Source organism: Mobula hypostoma, chromosome 4, assembly GCF_963921235.1.
Source record: "Mobula hypostoma chromosome 4, sMobHyp1.1, whole genome shotgun sequence".
Taxonomy (NCBI): Eukaryota; Metazoa; Chordata; class Chondrichthyes; order Myliobatiformes; family Myliobatidae; genus Mobula; species Mobula hypostoma.
The window spans coordinates 126,420,512-126,438,001 of record NC_086100.1 but is presented as its reverse complement, the minus strand read 5'-3'; the positions used below and the strand labels follow the sequence as shown (position 1 = coordinate 126,438,001).

Here is a 17,490-nt window from a genome sequence, read left to right as displayed (position 1 = left end):
TCTGCAGAATTCATGTTTCCAGTCATAATCAAGTCCAGGTTTACTTTATTGTGATTCAACTGTATGTACATGTAGACCACTAAACGAAACAATGTTCCTCTGGATCAAGGTGCACAGTACATACAGGTACATACAAGTCACACACTTAATATAAAGTAATAGTACCACAAATAACAAACAATAAGGTGCATTAATGATACAAGTTTAAACGGTAAACGATATAATGCTACTGGCGCTTCATAAGTGATGAGACCTGGGTAGTGGCAGGGAGTTCAGTAGTCTTACAGCCACGGCAAAAATGCTGTTTCCCATCCTAACAGTTCTTGTGGTATTGCTATGGTACCTTCTGCCTGGTGATCAAAGAGATAGTTGGACAGATGGAAGGGAATAAAATGGAAAAAAACCCTGCTGAACTAAAATATTATCAGGGTACAAAACCCTTCAGAATAAGGTGATTTACATTTGCCCTCAACCTTCTGTATGAAAGTTTTCTAAAAGTAATTCCAGCCAATATCCTCCTGTTTTCAATGGCAATAATGCTTCGCCGACATTCAGTGCTTCTCAGGAGATTTTTATATATATTGGGGTAGGAGATGATAATGGAACATTTATTATGCTTATATGTTATAACTTGACTGAGATATTGACTTCAGTGCTGTTGCTTCACCTGCGTAAGGTTTCTGTTATTTTTACTTTTGAGATCTAGAAATGCAAGGCCCATTTTGTGGTTTATTTTGGATATTTAAACTATACGAAAGCAATTATTGGGTGGCAACTTTCTCATTGTGTTCTTGGGTTAAGAAAGTGCCATGGTTCTGATGACAATCTAGCGAGCCTCAATGACATCAGTTGAAAGCAAAGTGCCTTTGTCATAGAATAGCATGCACGTACTCATTACCAAAGATCAAAAGTGGACACAATTCCTTGGGTGGTTATTGGATGTTTGCTTTTTTTCCTCTCCTGGAAGCATACCCCAACATGAACCAGTAAGATTGTTGCTGCAAGAGGAAAACGATTTCCCAAGTTTGAGGCCATTAAAGTAAATTTATTCTTCCAATCATTGGTATGTGAATAGAGGTTAACAAAGGGATAACAAATATTCTTTAAACTGCTTTTTTAAGGATATATTTGCTTTACTTGTTTGCCATTTAGTGCAATTTGACTCAATGATTTTAGAGCGCTTGATTTCGGACAAAACTTGATTCCAGTATTAGGGTACTGAGGAAGTTTTAAGTACTTGTGTTATAATGGTGAATAACTACTTTAAGGTTTAATCTTAGTTGGAAAATGTTTCCTTGTACAGTGGCAGATATTTACATTAAATGTTTAAATTGCTAAAGGATAAATGGAGAAATTGCTAACTGTTTGTAGGAGATTTTGTAATTGTTATTGTCCATGTTCAGATATTGGTAATGCGAATGGAAGGTTTTAAATCTGTTTTAAATTTAATTCATTACGTTGGACCAGCATTAACTTGCTGACTCGCCAAATTATAATGTCTCTATGGAAAAGACACCTAGTTAAATGCAGACTTCTTTCAATAGCCTGGCAGTGTTGTATCCATGGGAATTTCAAGACATCTCTCTGATCCTCTATTTATCTAAGGAATGCTATGTCAGAAATCTGAACTCTCCTCATATCTTAAGGATTATCAACATCTACTGCCAGCCATAGCTGGAAAACATACAGTAACAGCTTAGTGAGTGCTGTCTGCTGAGTGTCGCATTTTTGTAGACTTTTAAACAAGGTGCATCTTGGTTCAATTCAGTGCCAAAATTTTGTTATCTGATGTGGAGATTCACATCATTGGTGACTAGGTTCTGGATGTTTGTTATTATCTTGATGGAAACTTGTATCTTCCCTTGTGTTTGAATTAAGAGTATGCTTGTTCTTAGTTTTACCAACCTTCTAGAGCAGACCAAATGCAAAGATTGGTCACTTGTGCATATTATTGCATTATATAATTCTGTTAATGATTATTTTTGTCAGTTAGGCTTGTCTTTAAACATGAAAAAATCCTAACAGGAAATTATTTCCTATAATCAGTATATAATACTTAAACTTAAAATTTCATTAGTAGAACTTGTAATTGGTCTGATACAGCATTACCAATACCACAAAATATTGATTAAATTGCCATATAGTTAAATTCCAAGTCTTTGTTGACATACATGGATTACCATTTTATAGTAACGTTGTAGTCATCAGGCAAATAATTCGTTTAATTATATGGAAGATGTAAGGATTGTGGCATATACTTCATGATGTCAAATACTTAGATTAAATATGGCTTTGATGGAGGGGCTTGTTAATAAGTTGCTGTTATAATATTTTAATTCTATAGACTAGCAACCTGGCTGACATTCTTTTTTTTTTCTTTTTATGAAATCTGTTTCCTGCGTTTCCTATGCAGCATGTGCTACAGAGACATTCATGATGGACTGTCTACCCCATTTGTCATTGTACCAGACCAGGAGTCTGACTAAAAGGGAGGCTGGGCAGATGATTTAAGAACAGAACTGTTACAATCATTTTAGAATAAAAATAACCTCAGAAGATATGGAGGGTAAACTATTTTGCTTTAAAGATTTGTATCTAATAAGGCCTTACAAATGGTGTTTCATTCAAATTAATTATGAAATAAACAAATAATTATTTGTGTTGCACATTTTTTGGACACATGGCTGATGGAGTATATAAACCAAAATCTTAAGAGCTCAAAATTTGTCTCCATTGCTTTAGATTAGAGTTTCATCTTATCTATACAGATAAGATTCTCACTGGAAATGCCTTGTTTTTGAAGTACATAGTGTAACTTGTTCTGCAGTTCAGTGTTTCTGGAAATTATGCAGTTAGAAAAGCCAATAATTTCTGCTCTTCCCTTCCCATTCTCAAAAATACTTGAAGCTTATGGGATAAGTATTGTATTATAGCAAACTAACTTCATGTATTTTTAAATTTTCAATATTCCAGCTTGGAGCATTTATTTTATGCATTTTATTACTTCTAATGTTTAAGGACATTCTTTATGCAATTTGTGAGGAATTACATATGGTTAATGTCACATCAAAAGCCACATACATGCATGGTCTGTAATGCTTTAGGTTCCTCAAATGTGCAAATAGCAACTTTGGAGAGTTACCCTGATTCCTGAAAGATTAGTTGCTCTTTCTTAGGAATATAAAGTCAGGAAGCATTAATACCTTTCATACTGTTTCTTTTCATACAACTGTTATAATATGACCTTTCTATTTTTCAGTAAGAGAGACAACCAAAATAAAGTTGTAATTAAGAAAGATGTCTGAAACTTTAGCAAGTATTACCCATGACTTGATAATCTTACAAGTTGCACAAGAATTGCTGTCTAGACATTGTAGCTAGTCATTAATTTCAGGCTATCTTTTTAAACCAGCAATCAAGTCTGATGAAATGAATGTTACAGTGAGATTATGCATTTTTACTTGTGGAAGTAGAAACTGCATAAATTGATTCAAATACAGTCTAGACGTGCATTTAATGTCTGATTAACCATGAGCACTTGTGGCGTCAAACATTTATCAGTTTTAAGGATTTCCCTTGGTAGTTGGATTTTTGTGTCTCAATAAACTTTGCATTTAAAACAAGAAACTTTGATTTTCGTACTTGTTAAAACATTTAAAAAAACAGAAGTGAAATGGTTTTCCCTCTTAGGTGTGTTGTTCTTTTACTCCCCTGATATTGGTGTAAGCACAAATCAATGGATTTTGATGACAAATTTCCATTTGAGAGCATTAAAGTTTCTCTAAGTTGCTTACCATTATCTCATCCTTGGCACCTTATCCACAAACTCAGCATCAGTTTTTACATGTGCACTGATGATACGCAGCTCTGCTGTGCCACTGCCTCTTGTGACCTGCCGTAAGTTCATTGTTTCTGTTTTCCCACTAAATATTGGGAGGATTGAGGCCATAGTCTTGAGTACACAGTGCAAATACAATGGTATTTATTAACATAATTACAAAGATACAAACTATAGAACAGAACTATGTTTAAAAAAGGTCATTGTGCAGTTTACCTTTATCTTAACCACCGATGGTGTAGCCTTATCAAAATTTGGTACTTGTTCTGTTCTGAATGAGCTTGCGAGTCTTGAGCAATTGGATGGCTCTAGTTATTTATCTGGCATAACATAGAATCCTAGGTAGTAAATTGCATTTATTTTTGGTCTTGAAATACCTGACATTTTCCGAAAGTGAGTTACCAATAGATAAATTTCTGTGCTGTTTTAGTTGTGAATTTGCTAAATGATTGGACCCTCATCTTGGCTGGTCTATAAGGAAGAAATGATGGCAGCTGAAATATAGGAAAAATGTATTTGGATATGTAGAGATTGATCATGCCTAAAGCTTTTAGCCTTCAGACTTTTATGCAGAGTAATCTCTATTTCTAGAATATTATAAGAATGTATTTCAATTTCTGAAGAATTTTATTAATTGAGGTTGAAGTGAAAACTGTTCTTTCCACCACAAAAATGAATGTAAGGGCTGTATTTTGTGTGTTATTACAGTGTAACACTAAGCAATTGGTCAAATGGAAGCAAAATATCTGCTGCATCAGTTGCACATAACACTCAATATGGGAGACCAAAATACATGAATTCTCGCTGTTATGATTGTGAAAAATAATTGATTGGAGATTGCCAGTATTATACACACTTGCCATTCAACATGCATATTTCTCAAAAGCAGTTGAACAGGGTGTTATGCTTGAATGGTGTGTTTGCACCCAGCTTGAGCACCTTGTTCTTTGAATGTAGACCAGGTGTGAAGAAGGCTACAATTGGCTAAATATTTTTAAATTGCCTAATAAAAATACTAGTGTGAATTTCTTGGGATATTTTTGTGTTATACCGTGTAAGTTATCAGTCAAATTCCTTCTGTATGATTGATTGTTAACAATTTATTTTTTTTTAGGAGTGTTGTGGTTGCTCCAAGAAAGCCTCTGATTGCTGTTGGAGGTGAAATTGTTACTCCTCCTACAGATGCTGTTAGTGTGGTTTCTACTATGGAATCTGCAGAAGATGCTGCTGTTGAACCAGCTGGTAATTATCAATATGAAAAAGTAGATTAATAAATTGTGTGGATAAATGATACAAAGCTTTTGATTTGGAACATATCTGCAATAGTTACCATCAGATTAGAACATTTGTTTTCAGATATGTCCTGGTTAAGTGATTCTTAGGGATTTTTGCTCAGACATTTTTCTCTGTTTCAGTGACTACAATATTTTGTAAAGCTAAAATTATTTGCTTTACATATCAAAGGAATCTCTGAAACTAACAAATATTATAGAAATGGGCCAAGTGTTACTAGTAAATTCTGTCAGTTCCATGATAAATTTAATTGCTTGACCTTGGTGAAGTTGTTTTAAAAATATCCTTTAGCTGCTTTTTATGAATTTTAAGGTGGTGTAAAAAGTAAGAGCATTATGCTCATAAATGAAAACATGGAGACTTTAGCACATACTTATCCAAATGTGCAAGTCCCCAGCTTGCTGGAAGATAGGAGGAAGAAGATAAGTTGTTTTATTTTTTGATTATTTTTGTTTGTTATGTTTTTTTCTAGCTCATGATTGATATTTGCCTCTTACAGTGTGCCTGCAGTTGCACATGCTATAACTGCCGCAGAGTTCCCCGTGTCCTGTTTGCATTGTCAAAGGTCTATTTCCATTTTTTCTAAGTGCCTCTGTTGATCAGAGATATTTAGAAATAGTTAATAAAATAGTAAAAAAACTGCTTTCAGCTGATGTAAATTAACCAATAATATTTAATTAAAATATCTGAAACTACTTGCCTTGTTTGTGCGAATTTGCCAATATTAATATGAGATGTGGCAACAATAACTGGGGAAAATAGGGACAAGATATAATATGAATGCAACTCTTTGCAAAGCACGTTACGAACATGACTTTATGAAAGTACATTGGTTTAGGGACATGGTAGGATGTTAGATGTACCTCAGTTGTGTGTCAGGGCCTGGGAACTTGTCATATACACTGCAGCTCTTTCACTTGTTTAAGGTTATTTAAAACAATACATTTCTGGTGACTTGGGATTTTGCAATGATTTTTCCATTACCTTTTTTTTAATGCTTTCAAATGTTGGGGATATTTTACTAGTGGGGCTATTTCCAGTGCTTCAGTAATATCGTTTGTAACATTGGTTCTTCCTGATTGGGTTCAGGATGCTTTGACCATCAGTGGGAAGTGGGGATTCCTAGTGATGAGTTTAGGTGGAAGACCTAAATCTTAGTCAATATAACAAAGATAATTGAGAGGCACCTTGCCCACTCCAATAAATGACCCTTTCATGATATGGTAATAAATATTTCATGGTTTAATAATTTTCCCATCTGTAGATTATTTGTGGAAACTATTATTAAAATCTAATTATCATGTGGATATTTATAGTATAAAATTTTGATAGATTATAAATGGCTAATCGAATTTGATTTTGGCAATTACTTGTAAAATGTTGATATTAAGTTTGCTTGAATTATCTTGAATAAAACTGATTCTGTAATACAACCTAACATAGTTTTACATGTAGAACTGTAAATCTAATTTCTTAAATGAATTGCAAAGGAAACAATAACCATACATTTTTGTTTTTAGTATTTTTAAGCAAAATGTCGCTCTTTAAAATGTTGAATTTGTATCTGAAAATATATTTAGTACTTGCAAAAATCTTTGACATTAACTAGATAAAATCATATCACAGTTTTAAAATCTAATAAATAAAAGCTTTATGTTTTTAATTTACGTTGGTATTGGCTGTGGTGAAGTTGTATAAACAATGGACTATCACCAGAAAGATGCTAGATGCATGATCTATTTGCATTTTCTTTCAAGTCTGCACCAGAGTCTGCTAAACTGTCATTTAATGGGAGCCAGTTTATCAGTAAGAGATTAAAGTGGATAAGTGAAGTAGGTTGTGTATGTTTGTTGGCTTTTGTATCTGTCCCTGCCCCAAATCAGATTTACCTGATTTTTTTGTCAGTCTAAATGTTATTGAACTCATTTTGATTTCAAAATGGAAACATGGGATGACTTAATGTTTATGCATATAAAAATTTAGGTTGCTTAATGATTATGAAACTTTTATTTTCCAGAGTATTGACATGTCATTTTTTTTTTGGTTTGCCACCCGAATGCCAGTGACTCTGAGATTAAATGAAACACAGCACAACAGAGTTAAAACAAAATAATGATAATGTTATTAATTTCGAACTTTAGATGCCTTCATAGAGGTGTAGTATTAATTTTTAAAATTCATTTTTCAAAATATCAAATGTTTCCAATATAGTTTAGTCTGGTGGTTTGTGAATTATAATCATGGTTTGCTTCCCAAGTGATACTTGGGCAGTCATTCAGCATACTTTGGTAATGTTTTTTGTTTATGGTTTGCAATTTTATTGAGGAAATCTGAATCGTGCATGTAACAAAAGATAGAGCTGTTCAAGTCTGAACAAGCAGGGCATCATGGGCTTGGAAGTTGCTTGTTCCTTTGAACTTAGAGGAACTGTTAACTATTTGCCTTTAATGTGTTAGAGGAATAAATGTACAGTTGATTTTAAGTTGGCGAAACATGTAGAGTAGTGTGTACAGTTCTGCATGTACTTCTGTCAGTCAACTGTGACTTGCCCCTCAGGATGTCCAGTTTTGCAGTGCTGGATATATTAATTGCACTAAGTGTGTTTGTACATAGCTCAAACATAAAGCATGGTGTCTTTTATGTGAGCCAGGGCTTGGTCTTCTGAAGAACTGTGCAACAGTATCCTTTACAATAACGTCATAATCATTGGTAGTGTAGCAGTTGGCACATTGCTATTACAGCTCAGGGCATCAGAAACAATTTCCAGTATCCTCTGTAAGAAGGTTTGTATGTTCTTTCTATGTGCACATGAGTTTCCTTCAGGTGCTTGGCTTTTCCACAGTCCAAAATTAACTAGATGTACCAACTAGTAAGCTAACTTGTCATTGTAAATTGCCCAGTGATTAGGCTAGGGTTAAATGGGTGGATTGCTGGGGGGCACAGCTTGGTGGGCTGAAGAGCTTGTTCTGTGCTGTATCACAGAAACAGGCCATTCATCCCATTCAGTCTGTACTGAACCATTTAAACTGCCTTGTCCCATTGACCTGGCTTGGACCATAGCCCTCTAAACCTATCCCATCTCATCTGTGTACCTATCCAAAATTCTTGTTGAAATCGAAGTAGCATCCACCACTTGCGCTAGCAGCTTGTTCCACTCTGTCACCAATCTGAGTGTAGCAGTTTCCCCTCATGTGCCCCTTAAACATCCACCTTTCACTTTTCATCCTTAACCCATGGCCTCGAGCTGCAGTCCCACCCAACCTCAGTGGAAGAAGCTTGTTTGCATTTTCTCTTATCTATATCCCTCATAATTTTGTATATCTTTATCAAATCTCCCCTCAATCTTCTACATTCTTGCAAATAAAGTTCTAACCTATTCAATCTTTCCTCAGGTCCTCCAGTCCCTGCAACATACTTGTAAATTTTCTCTGTATTTTTTAAATCTTATTTATATCTTTCCTGTAGTTAGTTGACCAAAACTGCACACAATATTCCAAATTAGGTCTCAATCACAAAGCCATGCTAGCTATCCCTATTCAATTCCTGTCTATCCAAATACTCATATATCTGGTCTCTTAGAATACCTTCCAATAACTTTCCCTCAACTGTTGTCAGGCTCACTGGCCTATAATTTCCTGGTTTATTCTTTCTGAAACAGCGGAACAACATTAGCTACCCTTCAATCCTCTGGTACTCACCTGTTGCTTAGGATGATTGAAATAGCCCTGCAATTTCTGCACTTGCCTTCTATAGGGTCCGAGGGAGCACCCGGGTATTTGTCCAGCCTGATTTGCCTCAAGACAGCAAACACCTGCACCTCTGTAGTCTTTATATGGTTTATGACCTCGCTGCCGCTTCTGTGGTCTCCGCTGCATCTGCTCTTAGGATCAGGCTTTTCATTCCAGGATGAAGGAGATGTCTTCCTTTTTTAAAGAAAGGGGCTTCCCTTCCTCCACCATCAACTCTGCTCTCAAACGCATCTCCCCCATTTTATGCATATCTGCTCTCACTCCATCCTCCCGCCACCCCATTCGGAATAAGGTTTCCCTTGTCTTCACCTACCACCCCACCAGCTTCCGGGTCCAACATATAATTCTCCGTAACTTCCGCCACCTCCAACGGGATCCTGCCACTAAGCACATCTTTCCCTCCCCCCCCCGCTTTCCGCAGGGATCGCTCCCTACGCGACTTCCTTGTCCATTCGTCCTCCCCATCCCTCCCCACCATTCTCCCTCCTGGCACTTGTCATTGTAAGCGGAACAAGTGCTACATATGCCCTTACACTTCCTCCCTCACTACCATGCAGGGCCCCAGACAGTCCTTCCAGGTGAGGCGACACTTCACCTGTGAGTCGGGTGGGGTGATATACTGTGTCTGGAGCTCCCGATGTGGCCTTCTATATGTTGGCGAGACCCAACTCGGACTGGGAGATCGTTTTGCTGAACGCCTACACTCTGTCCGCCAGAGAAAGCAGGATCTCCCAGTGGCCACACATTTTAATTCCACATCCCATTCCCATTCTAATATATCTATCCATAGTCTCCCCTACTGTAAAGATGAAGCCACACTCAGGTCAGAGGAACACCTTATATTCCATCTGGGTAGCCTCCAACCTGATGGCATGAACATTGACTTCTCAAGCTTCCACTAATGCCCACCTCCCCCTTGTACCCCATCCGTTATTTATTTATATACGCACATTCTTTCTCTCTCTCCTTTTTCTACCTCTGTCCCTCTCACTATACCCCTTGCCTATCCTCTGGTTTTCCCCCCTCCCCCTTTCTTTCTCCCTAGGCCTCCCAACCCACGATCCTCTCAAATCCCTTTTGCCAATCACCTGTCCAGCTCTTGGCTCCATCCCTCCCCCTCCTGTCTTCTCCTATCATTTTGGATCTCCCCCTCCCCCTCTTACCCCCTCAAATCTCTTACTAGCTCTTCCTTCAGTTAGTCCTGACGAAGGGTCTCAGCCCCAAACGTCGACTGTACCTCTTCCTAGAGGTTCTGCCTGGCCTGCTGCGTTCACCAGCAACTTTGATGTGGGTAGCTTGAATTTCCAGTATCTGCAGAATTCCTCGTGTTTGCGTTTTATACTGCGGTACCGTTTCCCACAGTATTCTAACTTTGATGTGTGTTGTGTGGACTCTATGTCTGTCTCCTGAGTAAATACTGATGCAAAAAAATCTGTTTAAGATCTTCCCCGTCCCTTTTGGGTCCATGCATAGATTACTATTTTGACCTTCCAGAGGACTCTTGCAATCCTTTTGCGCTTAACATCTCCGTAGAAGCCCTTGGGATTCTCCTACATCTTATCTGCTTGAACTTCCTCGTGCCTTCTTTTGGCCTTTCTAACTTTTTTCATGTGTTCTCATGCATTTCTTGTACTCAAGTACCTCATTTGTACTGACCTACCTAAACCTGCTTTAAGCAAGCCTTAATATCTCTCGAAAGCCTCTATAGTCCTTTGCTTGTTCTTTTTGTCACAATACTTGTATAGTTAGAACAGTTACACTTCTTGTCTGTGGTGGCCCTGAAGTTAAAGGATTAGCCTATGATAAACTTGTTCAAACTTATTTCTTTTCTTGAAAATAGGAAGTATCATGCATATGCTATTTATCATCCCATGTGTGTGCAAAAAACAAATTGCTGGTAGACTCAGTGGGTCAAGCAGCTACTCTGAAGGGAGAGAGAAGGTCTTTTCCTGCACCAGATCAGAGTGTGGAAGGTAGATCGCCTATATGTAGAAGTGAGGGGGAGAGGTGAGACTGGCAGGCAGAAGATGGGAACTAGAAGAAGAAAAAACACTAGGCAGATAGAACTGGGTGGGGGAGGGAAGTGGTTGAGACAGAGACTAATAAGTAGAACCAATTAAGTGAAGGATAATAGCAAATGGTATCAGGTGGGAAAGGGAAGAGGAAAGGTTAACCAAGGGAGAAGAAATCCAGGTAATTTGGTACGTAAATTGTTGAAGATGACACATCTAATCTTCAGTTAGTGACTAAACAGGATGCCAGGAAATGTATTATTGGATTACGACACTACTTCATGCAGGAAAGCAATGAAGGCATCCATTATCTGCACTAGGTGTCTGCTCTGATTTTATTCATTCACAGTCAATCAAAAGAATATGGCATGTATACTGGATGAATTCCTCCATCGATAAATATTGAGAACTAATACACCAATTTTATAGTCCTGTAGAAGTATTTGTGTTCTAATTTATTCTGTATTTTATTTAAATACATAAATTGTTATTCAGTTAAATGGTAATTTGTTGGGTTTTTTTTACCCTTTTAACGATTTCCAGGAATTTTCAGTGAATTGGGGCAGCTGGTTAATTGGTTCAAATGTACAGGTCCTAATATGTCCCAATTAACTGGAACCCATGTGCTGATTTTTGCCTGACTATTTTGCAAGCAAACATAAAGTGATGAAGTACCCATGAATATGTCTTGCAAATGTTAACATTTGAGATTCCACTTCAAAAAAAAATCTGTTTCAAAAGCAAAATATGTTGTAACTCTGAAATAAAAAGCTGCTGTAAATAGTTTATCAGTATTTGATTAGTAGAGCTAAAGTAATATTTCAATTGATCGACTTCCAATCTGAATAAATGATCTATTTCTCTTTGCCATTCAAAAACCCAGCTGCATAGTCTTTGGCTTTTGTGATCGCAAGCACAATTCAATGATGAAGCACAATGTAAAGTTGTTATTCATTTTATTAGCCATTTTCATTTTCAAATGCAAACTAGAAGCTCTCTTCTGAAAATAAATTCCATATTTCTAGTAAAGTTCTACAGTCTTGTTTTCAAGAAAAGCTTTATCCAAACAATCTTAAAAACTCATATATTTTAATACACATGAAATAGTTCTGACTGAACAATTTGAGAAGTAGTAGTCCTGACGAAGGGTCTCGGCCTGAAACGTCGACTGCACCTCTTCCTGCAGATGCTGCTTGGCCTGCTGCGTTCACCAGCAACTTTGATGTATGTTGCTTGAATTTCCAGCATCTGCAGAATTCCTGTTGTTTGAGAAGTAGTATACCATTTTTCCTGAATATAGAAGAGCGTTGGGGTTTATTTTGCTAATAGATTTATTATTTGAACTCTCTTAGGTGATGGACCTTCCAGCTCAAAACTACCATCTGTTCAAACTGTGTCCCCAATGCCTGAGGACTCTGCAGCAAATATGAGGTAATATCTTTTATTAAGTTTTGATAGAGATCTTATATGCTGTTTGTTTTGGTTTACCCTTTCTCCTGGTATCTCTAAAGGAAATATAATGTTACCTGATTTTATGAAAATAGTTACAAACTGTTTACTGAGACTCAATTTCTGCATTACTAAACTAGCCATTTATAAATGTAATAATGATAGAATGCATGGCTTCTGCATTTAGAAACATTCTGGTAAATCTATGATTTTACATGAATTGCAGCCAAATTTCCATCTCAAAATCACATCTTATTAAGAGAATGGCATTGGATTAATTTGTTGTCTTGGAATATATTGGTCCTTTGTTGCAGTGTTTTAAAATTTAACTTTGTTTTAATTATTTAGTATTACAGCCAGGCTTGAACGTGCACTAGAGAAGGCTGCACCTCTTCTAAGGGAGATTTTTGTGGATTTTGCTCCCTTTCTTTCTCGTACTCTTCTGGGCAGCCATGGGCAAGAGTTGCTCATCGAGGGTACAAGTAAGTTTTCAATTATGGTTTAAGGCACATGTTACACCCTATGAACTGTACTTGATTAACAGATGAGTAATGATTAAAGGCTATGTATCGATCTATCCTTTTATCTCTGTTTCAGTTCTTCTTTTAGGCCAGTTTCATACAATGAACAATTGATAAATGAAATGAAAACAAAAAAAAATGCTAAAAATACTCTGGACACCATTTGTAGGGAAGGAAACAGGATTGATGTTGTAGTGTGAAGGTCATTGACGTAATTTGTTTCTCTGAGCAACAAAGAAATTGTTGATGTTAGAAAGTCTGAACTCGAGAAAATGATGCAAAATTGAGTTAACTTTTCAGGTTAGCGTCTCTACAGATGCTGACTGTTTTCATCATTTTCTATTTTTAACTGTTTTTCTCATAACCTGTAATGAACTTCCTTAAACATTTCTTTATTTTTATTTAGCTACCCAATTTATTTTACATTTGCAAATATTGGAGGCTGGAATCAGACAACTGAAAAGTAGTAATTGTTATTCCTTTGTTCAAAAATAAAAGGAATAAAAATAAACTCAGCAGTGACAAACCTGTCAGTGTAACCCTGATAGGAAAGCTTTCAGAAATGTTGACCCAAGACAGGATTAATAGTCACCTGGAGGAACATGTATTAATTAAGACATGGCAACAGGGATTTATTCAGAACAAGTCATTTTTAACCATTTTCATAGAAATTTTTGATAAAGTAACCACTAGAGTGGATGAGAGTAATGCAATCCAAGTAGTGTGTGCAGACACCCAGAGGCTTGCTAAGATGCCACATAAAGGCTTTTCAGCAAGTAAAGGTTTGTGGAATAAAATGGACACATAATAGTCTGGGTACGAGTTGGTTAAACAATGGAGTTGCGGTGTTTCTCTGACTTGTGAAAGTTGAATGGCATTGTTCTACAGGAATTGTTTTCTTTGCTTTTTGGTTGATATTGGGGACCTAAGGTGCAGGGCTGCAAGGCACAATTTCTAAATTTGTGGACAATGAGAAACTTGACAATATTGTGGACAATGAGAAACTTGACAATATTGTGAACAGGATACTGATAGATTGTAGCAGAATATAAAATGCGTGGTGAATGGGCAGGTGCATGACAGATGAAGCTTAGTGTGGAGTAATGTGTGGTTTTGCATTTTGGCCAAAAGACAAAGGTGAGGCAATAAAAAGCTTAGAGTACTGCTATATGGAGTAGCACTGGAGAGAAAGGCCCAAGAGGATGTGTGCAGTAGTAATTGAAAATGACAGGGTAGATTGAGAAACTGCAAATAGAAGCATAGAATGCCATTGGGCTACTTCCACTGGGCAGAAAATAGTGGTGTCTTAAGTCCTGCACCACCAGGTTCAAGAGTAGTCATTACCCTACAACCATCAGGATCCTGAACCAGTCTGGAGTATGGAGCATAGTTAAGAAATTTAAGACTGAATTATATCTTACTTCTGAATTGGGACATGTACAGAGTTTTGGTGGCCTCACATTTATGAAGGGTTAGCTCTAGAATTGAGCATTGCTTGGGCAAGTTGAGGCAGGAGCTTGAGTTCTGGATTTTAACACATGCTGACTTAAATGTTTTTAATTAATTTTGGATGCATCGGAATGCATCCCAGTTTAAGGAATGGGTAAATTATTCAGAGTGTGCCTGGGTTGGCATAGCAGTGAAAAACATTGAGGTATGATAACAGTATCTATTTGGCATAGTTGAGCATAATGTTGTTGTTAGTAGCTTGTAAAATATCAATTTTTCCAGGGCTTTTACACACTCACCGTTTGTGTTAGAAGAACAAGCTATTTTGAGTTCTGTACATGCGTACATATTCCTCTTGTGCCACATATAATGCATTCTGGCTAAATTTTATTTGATGCTTATATTTGTTTGCCTGAATCTAAACCGGATGTTTATCAAATTGGTAATAGATTTGAAGTCTTGCCCATTTAGGTTTTATCTGCATACATATTCACAGTTTCTTCTTGCAGTGTTACATCTCACAAAAACAATGGAGGGTTCATTTTACTTTGACAACTACATTATTATATAATTAGCTAATTTATTGATAGAGGGCAGACTTCCTTATGATGCTTTCAAACATGTTAACCTTGTTTGATCACTTTGCAAAAGGAAGTGAATAGGAAACAAAATGAAGTTAAGATGTCATTTTAATATTCATAAAAGCCCTTTGTAATCCCATGAAACCCATAAAGTATCTAGTGCCTTTTTTAAAACCGCTTTTGCTTCTGCTAGGTTTACCGAGAAGGGGTCAAGGGTCAAAGTACTAATAAGAGTGTTTGGGATGTCTGCTGCCAGAAAACAAAATGGAAACTTGATTGATAGCTGGAGGGCTGAAGGGAGAGAGTAACAGAGAAAGCAAAGGTCATAGAGCCATTTCCCCTTTCTGCATATATAATAACCTGCATGGTAAGGATAGCAAAATGTAGATATTGTGGATCAATATGACATATGCTGTACACATTTGGACCTGTATTAAGACACAATATACGGGTTACTGTAGCATTGAAATGGAGACCGTGCAATTGTGGATAAAGGAGATATAGCTAACCACTAAAAATGGGTGATCAATGATACAGTACTCAATTTACCCAAAACAGAAATTGTGAGCGTTGTAGAGCATTGAACTCCCCTGTAGTTCAGTTGGGCTACTCTAATGAATTATAAGAAAATTCATTCAATTATTTAACTTGAACACACTGATTCTCTGATTCCTTATTTTGCTTTTTGCTAAGTCTTGAAAAGGCATTTTTTAGTTATGTGAATAAAATATATTTACCTTTTCATTTTTATGTATGTCACCAACCTCTCTATGGAAAATGATATAAATATTCTAATCTAGCGTATGAAGACAGAACATTAGTCTTACTAGCTGCCTTTGTGACTCGTTGATCTTTGGATAATTCCCTCTTCAAATTTGCACTAAATTGAGTCGAAATCTTTAAACGGTAAACAAATACCTTTTTAGCTGTGCAAGCTTTGCACAATACAGCTTTCCTGAATACTGGGTGGGAGGGGGGTGGGGTTAGTAAGGATTACATTTTAGTCGGGAAGCCTAATGGCTCTTGCATTCAGCATAGTAATCATGTAAACTTATCACTGCATTTTCTGACGACCTAACATCAGAAAAGGGAAACTGCATCAGGGCAGTTTATTAAAGACTGTTAACAATTTTGCATCATTCATAATCATTTATTGTAATGGTATAGGGAATAGTGATCAGTCACCTGAAGAATCCTTGTCACTGGGAGGGTTATAGTAAGCAGAAAAAAATAGACTCCTGTATCAGACAACTGTGTGTTACAGTGTCAGGAACTGATATATAGCTGCTCACAGTGTGCATTTATATGCACACATTTTCATTTCATTTGTCCTAAAGCTTCTGTTCAGTTGAGCAAACAAAATTAGCCCCAAAAATAGTTTGACTTCTTGCATTTGGAGACCTTCTCAATTTAAGTTTTATATTTTCAACGGATAGTAAAACAGAGAATACTTAATATCGTAAATTATGGCTATTAGCATCACTGAAATAAATAATCCGATTCAAAATTTTAAAAAATTACAGATTTAAAATTCTATCTTATTTTTCAAAAAGTCGCTGTTTGATCATTTGTGAATTGTATCAATGCTCTTTTGATCTCATAATGACAATATCAACTGTTTGCAACATCCATGAACTAGTAAGGTAACATATCATATAAATTGAATACATTCTTGAATGGTATATAGTTTTGCTTGATAGTATTGTTTCTTTAAGGTCTCTTGAAATGTTTTAATTACAGTGGTGTCCTGTTTAAGACTTGCCAGGATTCAATGATTTGTTGCAGCACAGAAGTGATCAGGTCATTTCGCCCAATTAGCACAGGCTCTTTCTAAACCAATGCAGTCCCATTCTACCTCCAAATAATTTCTTACAATTGTACGATACAAATTTTCCTTTCTTAATTCTAAAACCGCATTGTAATGAGGTACATTTTTTGCCTTTCAGGCTTGGTTTGTATGAAATCCAGCAGTTCTGTTGTGGAGTTGGTCATGTTACTATGTTCCCAGGTATGTCTTTGCAAATCACAAATTGATTTCACAAAACAATTGAATATTATGGCAGATTATTTCACTAACTGAACTATGAATTAATGAGTAGAAATTGTAAAATAAACAATATACATTTTCTCTAGACAGCATTAGCTTTTACTGTGCTAATTGAATCACTTCCCCAACTCCATACTGTATTTGTTGCCCAGTTACCATCGTAATATCTTGCCGGCTGACTTGTATTTTTTGTGCATTGTGGTGAATTAGAATATTTCACAACAATGGGGCATAATATTTTTATCGATGGGCCAGGTTTTAAAGTTGAATTGAATTCTGAGAGCCACTCATGATTGTAGAAATTCCTATTCGCCTGAGGCTTTTATCACTGTCATTCTGAATGTACTTGATGGTTGAAGCCCTTGTAGTTCAGTGGTGGAGTGTCATCTTGCTGTATTTACTGGGCTGTTGCTCAGAGATATGCAGTGCAGGTTTAGTAACTTCACTCACTTAGTGGAGTGGCGAAGCATCAAAGGAAGTATATAAACTATGTATTTTAAGTTTAACATTAATTGAATTAACTTAGATATGTTAATTCTATTGTTGTGTTT

The 17,490-nt window shown here is 36.4% G+C and overlaps 1 protein-coding gene across 2 annotated transcripts in view; it reads left to right on the top strand.

Moving 5' to 3' along the window:
• Positions 1 to 17,490, top strand: part of lrba (LPS-responsive vesicle trafficking, beach and anchor containing) — an 849,775-nt gene that overhangs the window by 199,890 nt on the left and 632,395 nt on the right. For both annotated transcript variants that reach the window (XM_063046460.1, XM_063046459.1), the window contains exons 30-33: positions 4,953 to 5,080; positions 12,245 to 12,323; positions 12,690 to 12,823; positions 16,839 to 16,900. In XM_063046460.1, the coding sequence (XP_062902530.1) occupies positions 4,953 to 5,080; positions 12,245 to 12,323; positions 12,690 to 12,823; positions 16,839 to 16,900 (403 nt within the window). The remainder of the gene's footprint in view (positions 1 to 4,952; positions 5,081 to 12,244; positions 12,324 to 12,689; positions 12,824 to 16,838; positions 16,901 to 17,490) is intronic.